Here is a 7,934-nt window from a genome sequence, read left to right on the forward strand (position 1 = left end):
CAAGATTAGTAGAAGAAAAATGTCTCCCAAACCTCAAAGCACTAAGTTGTGGCATGTGAAAGAATGAGAGATTGCAGGACCGCTTTTAAGCTGTTCGAGCAGCTGGCAACAATTCAGGTCCTCGCTCAACCCGGCTCAATTCAGATGGCGTGATTTTGTGAAGGCGGGCAGCATGCTGAAAAACCTGCAAAATCCGAACAGGCAGTTAAAATAGGATTATCCAGGCATTTAACAAGCTGTTAAATGCCTTAACTGCCTCTCCTGCTGTTTGGTGTCGGGTCAGTTCAGGAGCGGCTGACCTGATACTTGCCAGTCGCGTGGAGGCGGGATGGCGGCGGGTTCGCAGCCCGTCGGCAATTTTTCCCGATTTTCGCAACAGGCCTGCCTCCAAACCCGCCCTCTGAGGTCAATTAAATTCGCGGCCACAGAATCTGAAGAAGTGTAATTAGAATATTTAATTCAATGCCAAATCATGTACAGAAAGCAAAATAAAAAGAGAGGGAAAGAAAGATGGGATTAAGAGAGAGTGATGAGAGACCAAGAAAATGTTCAAAAAAAAGCTTAATTTTTTTTAAATCTCCAACAATAATTAAAATCTGAAGAAATGAGACTCCACACTTGTAAAAGTTAATTTTCAGTGCCACAGAAGTTGTTTTAGCAGTAATTAAAATTTACCATGCCATTAAAAAAAAAAAAATACTTGCACTGGAATGGACAAGCCCTAACTTATACTGGAGTGTTTAGTGGATAACTAGTGAGTGAGTAAGTACCGCAACGTCACGTCCTTCCATGTGTTTCAATGCCAACTCTCTGTGAGATACCACTGTAGCAAAGCTTCTGGAGGAGCAGGGCAACTCTGACAGCAACTTCCTGATTTCCGTGTTTATCTGCGCGTGTGCGGTCGCTGGAAGTTGCTGTCAGATTTACTCTTTAATAACGGTGAGCGCTGTTAGCCTTACCATTATTTTGCCTCTTGTGTTCAGTTCTTGTGTATCATAGAATAATCACTGTGGTCCTGCAAATTACTATTTGATATCAAATTAAATTCCCAGGCACCTTTTATCTTGCCTGATTGATTTTTTTTCCAACTTGAAGCAAAATTTTAAACAAACTAAAATTCATTTGTCATGACAAATTACTAGAAGTATTTCTGTCACTCACAATTTTTTTTATTTTAACACAGGTTGGCAGTTATTCAGATTGTTGCTCTGATGTGGAATACCTACCTCTCATGGATGGCAAACAAAATGTGATGGATTTATCTGAGTAATCGCTGTACTTCTCAGTTCTGTGGCAAAAGACTGATGGATTTTCTGAACCATTTGACATGATCTTTCTATTTACTGATAAGCTAACATTATAGTGTAATACTGTTATAATTATTGTGAGGCTATGTTGGGAGATTTACATTGCCCTGTCATTGGATTTAGCTTCGTTTACATTGTCTCCAATGTCCAAGGCTGAAATAGCAATTCCTCTCCCTCCACCTCGGATGTCAGGAAAATATTTCCTTATATGAATGAGACTATAAACAGTTGGTAGGAAAAAACTGGAAAGCTTTACTGAGATCTGTACTTCCTGAAAAACTTCTGCAAAGGTTTATCGCGGCAAAATAGATTGAATGTGCACAAAATAATTCTGTGAAACAAGGGGGGTGATTTTGCCAATGGGGAGTTTTTGGAGGCGGGGCTACCACTTGTCGGGTTTTAGTCCCGCCTCCATCAACTTCTGGCCAACCCACGCTATTTTCCATTGATTGACCTTGTTAAGCCTGCCCAGCAGGCTTAGCAGGCCAATTAAGGGAAAGCCGGTTGCAGAGAACGTCAACGTATGACGTTTCATCTGTCTAAAATTTTTGACAGATGAATTGTCATTGTTTAACAGCTCTGTGAAGCTGTCAAACACTGACATTCTCTGTAGTTTGATGAGTTCTTGAATTCAAGACCTCATCAAACCTCTTTCTTTTGCAGAAATTAGATGGTTGTTGCATTGGAAAATGCAGCAGCCATCTGTCATCTCTACCACGGAGGTGCGAGACTCTCCACATACCCACCGATTGAAGCCTGCAGGAAGAAACAAAGATAAGTACACTTTTTCTAACACTTTGCACTTACCTCAGATACTCACCTCTCCACACTTGCACCCATCACTCACCTCCACAGCACACATTTGGACCCTGCAGACCCACTACTCGTCTCGGTGACCCTGGCGGGGTTCGGAGCCTTCGGGAAGCCTGCACTTGTGTGGGCAAAATGGTGATGAGCCTATTTTCTGCCTGTTAACAGGCAGTTAATTGGCTTTAATCCCTTCCCACCTCCAAGGAGACAGGACCCGGCGCGGGATGGCTACCCGCCTCCTGGCAAGATGGCATGGAGGCGGGTTGGGTACCTGCCCCCAAATTCTGCCATTTTCCCGGCAGTCACGCCTCCATACCCACCTCCCCAGGCCTGGCAAGATTGCACCCACAGTTTCAGTTCAGTTTACATATGTCTGCATTTTGGGATGAAGTACACGTTTTATATGCCCAAGTATGGTTTGGACCAATTTGAAACCGTAATGATGGGAATTCATAGTCACTCATTATTTTACGCAATATTTTCAATATATTTTCCTCCCTTGCCCCATTTATGAAAAATAGCTAGCATCGGATTAAAATGAGTTGATTACCCACGGGAGTAGGTTTCTGGCAGTGAGTAACTGGTGTTTTATAATGGATGCAACGTCACTGGACATTTTGGAAGGGGGCAAAATTATATTAAAATAATGCACATATTTTGAAGTTAACCTACCCAAGTGCCAACTATAAATAGTACAAATAGAGCAATAAAGTATATTTGGATTGTTATATTAAAATAATTTTAATCCCTGATAAAAATTGAGAACAGACATTAATAAAACATTTAGATTTTTAAAAGCAACATTTGTTTTAACCATTTGGGCTTGACAGCTGTTACAAATTGTAAAGTCAAAGCTCCTCATTTTCTTAATTTTACTTTTCTGTAAACATCCTGTGTTCAAGCTATCTTTCCGTACTATTCTTGTTGCAGAACCTCCTGCCCAATGGATAAATTCCCTTGATAGTGTCAACACCACACCTTGGTTAGTGTTATCAGAGCCACTCTTGAACATTCTGGACCATATTCTTTCCCACTGTGACTCTGCTGAATCCCCCAGAAGAAATATAAGCAATAATATGAATTGGCTAGGATTTGAATGGGTTTTCTAATTACGAGTCACACATACTCTAACATTGCAGCTACTGGATTAACACAACCATGTTAAAATTAGAATACCCAAGCACAATAGGTCATGCTGAAAACAAAACACTAATGTTTAAGATGAAATGCTACCTCATTTAAAACAGACCAGTATACTGTGAAGAGTGTTAAACTATGTCATAATGTACAGAATTTTCATTGTTGCATCTGGTCATTCAATGCTGCAATTAATTGCACAATTGTCATTCCTTGTTACTAAGATAAAATTATGCCACAAAGACCATTTTTTAACTTGTTCAAATTCTGCACTGACATCGTAATTTTATTGAAGTGTATGGCAAATTTTACAGCTTAATTTTGACTATTCCTGAAATTAGAATTTCACTTAACTTTTTACTGGAAAATATGGAATAAAAACAGAAAATACTGGAAATGCACTATATCTATAAAGAACTAAAAAGAGAAAGAGTTTGTGACTAGCCGGGTACGTTTCAATGTTGTGGAAGGGTCAGAGTCTGATTGGCAGGATTCAGACAGGGCGTTGTAGAAGAGAAGTGCACAGATCTGGGAGGTGACTTTGGAGCAGAAATGGAGGTTCGAGCTGGGCCAGTAGTTTACAAGGACCATGGGGTGGGGGTAGGTTTTCTGGGGTGGTGGGAGGGGATGATGATGATTTCGAAAGGGACAGGGACGATGTTTAAGGAGGGGGAACCATTTACAATATCTGTTATGATGTGAGCCAGGAAAATAAGTTGAATATTCAGAAGTTTATTAGGAAAGAAGTCGAGGGAGCAGAAGGTGTAGGTCTAGAATGATACAGCACAGAAGGAGATCATGCTATCCAATTAGTCCCACTTCCCTGCTCTTTCCCAATAGCCCTGCAAATGTTTTCCCTTCATGTGTTTATCCAATTCCCTTTTGAAAGTTACTATTGAATCTGCTTCCACCACCCTTTCAGGCAGTGCCCTCCAGATCATCATAACTCATTGTGTTTATAAAAAAAAAAAAAAAAAATCCTCACGTTACCTCTGGTTCTTTTGCCAGCTACCTTAAATCTGTGTTCTCTGGTTACTGACCCTTCTGCCACTGGAAACACTGGAAAGTTGGGGTGGGAGATGGGAAGAAACGAGAGAGACTAGGATTCGGGGCTAGCGTGGGAGGGGAACTGGGGAGAGGTTAGGCTTAATGGGCATAGGGAACATGAAATTACAGAAATCCGCCTTCACAAATACTTACGATTCATAGTAAGGACCTATTTTCTTAAACCTAGAGTTGCATTATTCATGTGATTTTTATAATTTAGCTTGGGGATCACAATTTGTCCCAAATTTGAGGATTTCTAGTTTAACTTCATAGCAGTAAGGTACAGGATCAATGCAGTGCTATACCACCACTGTACTTTGACCATGTTGACTTGTGTAATGAATGTGGTGAGTCTTTGCATCACAAAATTGAACAAAATGCATTGAGTTAAATGAGAAAAAGTAGAGTTGCTTTTTTTTTTAATAGTTTTCTTAAACACACCATTTATTAAATGTTGTCTTAATATGTTTTTAAAACCTCAGTAATAGATGTCATTGCAGCGGACCTGGGTTTGTTTATTTTTACCCTCACTTGTATCTCTAATTGACTACTTTATTGACCATTTTACTTCCCAAACCTTTAATTTATATACAGTATTTCTGTGTTTTGCCAATTTTCTCCCCTCTTTCTCCTCTCCTAAAGTCATTGGCTCATGCCAGGTCACAGTTCCACAGGTGACTGATGTCCTCCTGTATCTCGCCCAAGTGTCCATTCTTCCTGCATGAGCCTCAGGCAGTACGTGTTGGCAGACTGATCATGCAGGGTATCACTGATGTTCAGAAACATCCACCTTCCAGCCGAGGTCAGTGGATGTGATCAGGAACTGGAACCCTGCCTGATGGTTCCTCTCAGGGACATTGAGACCTATTGTCCTGCCTCTACTGCCACTTTGAGATCAACTAACACATTGTTGATCAGAGACCGAAATTGGGACCATTTACTAAATATTTTAGTATTAACATGAATCATTTTATTCGTTTGGAAAGCAATAAAGAAGTTGAAAGTTTAAATGGTTTTATCTTCAATTAGTTAGCATGTTCTGTTTTAATTTGAAATATACCATGCTAGTTTTGGATTGTGATGTTCAGAGGATATTTTAGAGGCTATTTGGTTGCAAATTAACATGTCAACATAAAGTAAAAGCAACCTTCATAGTAAAAACCAGAAACTGAATCGTTAATTTCAGCCTGATGACAGCATTTGAACTTTAAAACAAATGTATCTTGCTTTAAGTACTGTACTGAGATTTGAATTTACTTTCAACACCTATCTAACAAAACAACATATTTGTTCTGTGTGCTGATTAATTTACTAATATATTTTGTAATACTCTGTGGGTCATTCATTCCACATGGGGAAAGAGATCCTCCTAAATTTTCACTTAACATTACTGTTCTCCATTAATGGATAGCAATGGTGACTTTTTTTTACCTGAAATTTGGTACTGTATGCACAGAAATGGCAATCTATATGTTTGTGATTTTCACTGCGGTGAATACAAGAACAAATTTGAGCTAAAAGTCTTAATTGAGAACCAAATGGGTCGCTGAAGGCACTACTGTTCCCACATGAATTATCTGACTCTTACCTTTTGTCAGATGACGTAAAGATATAACTTCTGCAGCCTGATTTTGAATGTTAGTAATTTCCACTGCTTTGGCAGTAGCAAAACCATCGCAACCATCAATTTTTTTGTTTTTGTTATTTGCTCTTCCTGGGTGCCTGTCAGGAGTTATGTAGGCAACAATCTATCCATCATATTGAAATGCATACAATAGGTTGCAATTATATAAGTTTTCCAAAAACATGATGGCGTTAAATATAAACACAAACAGTTCATTATTGCAAGATGTCCAAGTAACCTCATTATTATTTGCAATTTCTGTGATGCCCTCGGTACCTATTGTAAAAAGGATTTCGGTCAGAAAACACCTGTGTAAATTTGGTTGTCACAAATATGACCATTTTATACAGGGAGTGCCTCTGGCCAACTAAAATATACGCTTTTGTGTGCAACATTAGTTAAAGCCCTAAGGCATAGCTGATTATGTCATCAAACCTTGCTAGATCTGGACTAGCACAGGTCAGATACAGAGTAGAAATTCTACTAATTCCAAGCAATATATTTTAACCCCAGCCACAGAGGAGCACTCTTTATTGTACAAGTGTGAATTTTCAATTTCCCACCCCACCCATCTAACTAATGGCAGTTCGTTAACAGTTTTGTGGTGTGGACTTAATGCCACTAAGAACTGGAATGAAATTACCCAAACTCATTGGCCCGGATTTTGCGATTGGCAGTGTAACTAAGGATTACGCCGCCGGCATCTGTACCGAATGCACACTTACATGCTGGGAACCCTCCTCCGAGAAGTTGCTGTCAGACGCTGCGGAGTTGAGCGCTGCATAGTGGTCCACGGATCCCGGGGCGCACCGTATGTGGAAGCGCACCTGGGATCAAGTGGGCCAGTGCTCCAATCAGCAAACAGAAGGACTCTCACTCACCCCCCCCCCCCCCATCCCTCACGAGCCAAGAGGGTCTATTACTTTTCATGGACAATAAATATAACTGTAATAATCCTGCGGGTTATATGTAAATGCTTGCAACATTCAAGTAAAATGCAGCAACTTTCTATTCGCATCTAAAAATAAAAAGAGGATATATGCCAAGTTACAGTGGAATGGCACAAAAATCATATTCCACACTTGCTGTGCTGTTCATCTCAATTGAATACTCAAGCATAATTGCTCTACATTGGCCTTACAGCATTCAACTGTAAAACAGCTCAGGATTTATTCAATTTAAAACCCCATTTGCGATGACATTTTTGGAAGAGTTTTCTACTCTGATGGGTGCTGTCTTTGTATTTTCTGAGGTGAGGTGCATAAATGTGATGTTTTGTCACTTTCACCTACCTCCATACACCATTGAAAGTATTTGTAAGCCAAGATACGGTAATAGGACGGGTTTCCATTTCCATTTCCGGCCTCAGAATCTCAAAGATAGCAGACTCACTCAGAACACCACACCCCTGATGGTAAATTTGAAAGACTGGCTTGTAGTTTAAGCTTTTAAAATTAAATATACTTGGATTTCCTAAAGGTATCTCCTTACGTTGTACAAACAGGCTCCTGCGCCTGTTTGCACCAGGCATAAAATTTTCATACGTAATTGCTGGGCAGTTGGTGGGCAATCAGCCCAATTCTGCGGCAGCAGTTAGGATTTCAATGTCGGTGCAGATGATCTGTCAAGTCGGAACTTGACATTGCAAGTTAAGGATTTGTCCATTTCAAAGGCGGTATGATGGCGTACTCTGAGAGTATGCTGTCATACTGACCGCAAATTCTGCCCCATTATACTTCATACCTTCACACCTTTAATTTCACCACTTTAAGTTGCATTCAATTCCCTCTTCCAGAATGAAGGGAACTGACTGTTATTCCATCACACCATCCAGTCTAGAAGGGATGGTCTTGGTTATCTTCACCTTTCCTGCCAATTTTATCCTCTTCCCCTCTTTAGAACACATTGACTTCTTGCTGAAGTAAGGTTTTGTGGGTGGCAGGTTCCCTCCAGGACTTGACCAGAGTGTCCATTCTTCATGTATAAACTTGGATTGTGAATTTTGGCAG

General features: G+C 40.1%; 1 protein-coding gene across 3 annotated transcripts in view; it reads left to right on the forward strand.

Moving 5' to 3' along the window:
* mpv17 (mitochondrial inner membrane protein MPV17) overlaps window positions 1–6,059 on the forward strand; it is a 122,165-nt gene extending 116,106 nt beyond the window's left edge. For all 3 annotated transcript variants that reach the window (XM_085996971.1, XM_085996973.1, XM_085996972.1), the window contains exon 8: window positions 1,184–6,059. In XM_085996971.1, the coding sequence (XP_085853097.1) occupies window positions 1,184–1,253 (70 nt within the window). In that variant the 3' untranslated portion in view covers window positions 1,254–6,059. The remainder of the gene's footprint in view (window positions 1–1,183) is intronic.
* Window positions 6,060–7,934: the final 1,875 nt, after the last annotated feature.

Source organism: Somniosus microcephalus, chromosome 9 (assembly GCF_052327205.1).
Source record: "Somniosus microcephalus isolate GS21.2 chromosome 9, FLI_Smic_1.0, whole genome shotgun sequence".
NCBI lineage: Eukaryota > Metazoa > Chordata > Chondrichthyes > Squaliformes > Somniosidae > Somniosus > Somniosus microcephalus.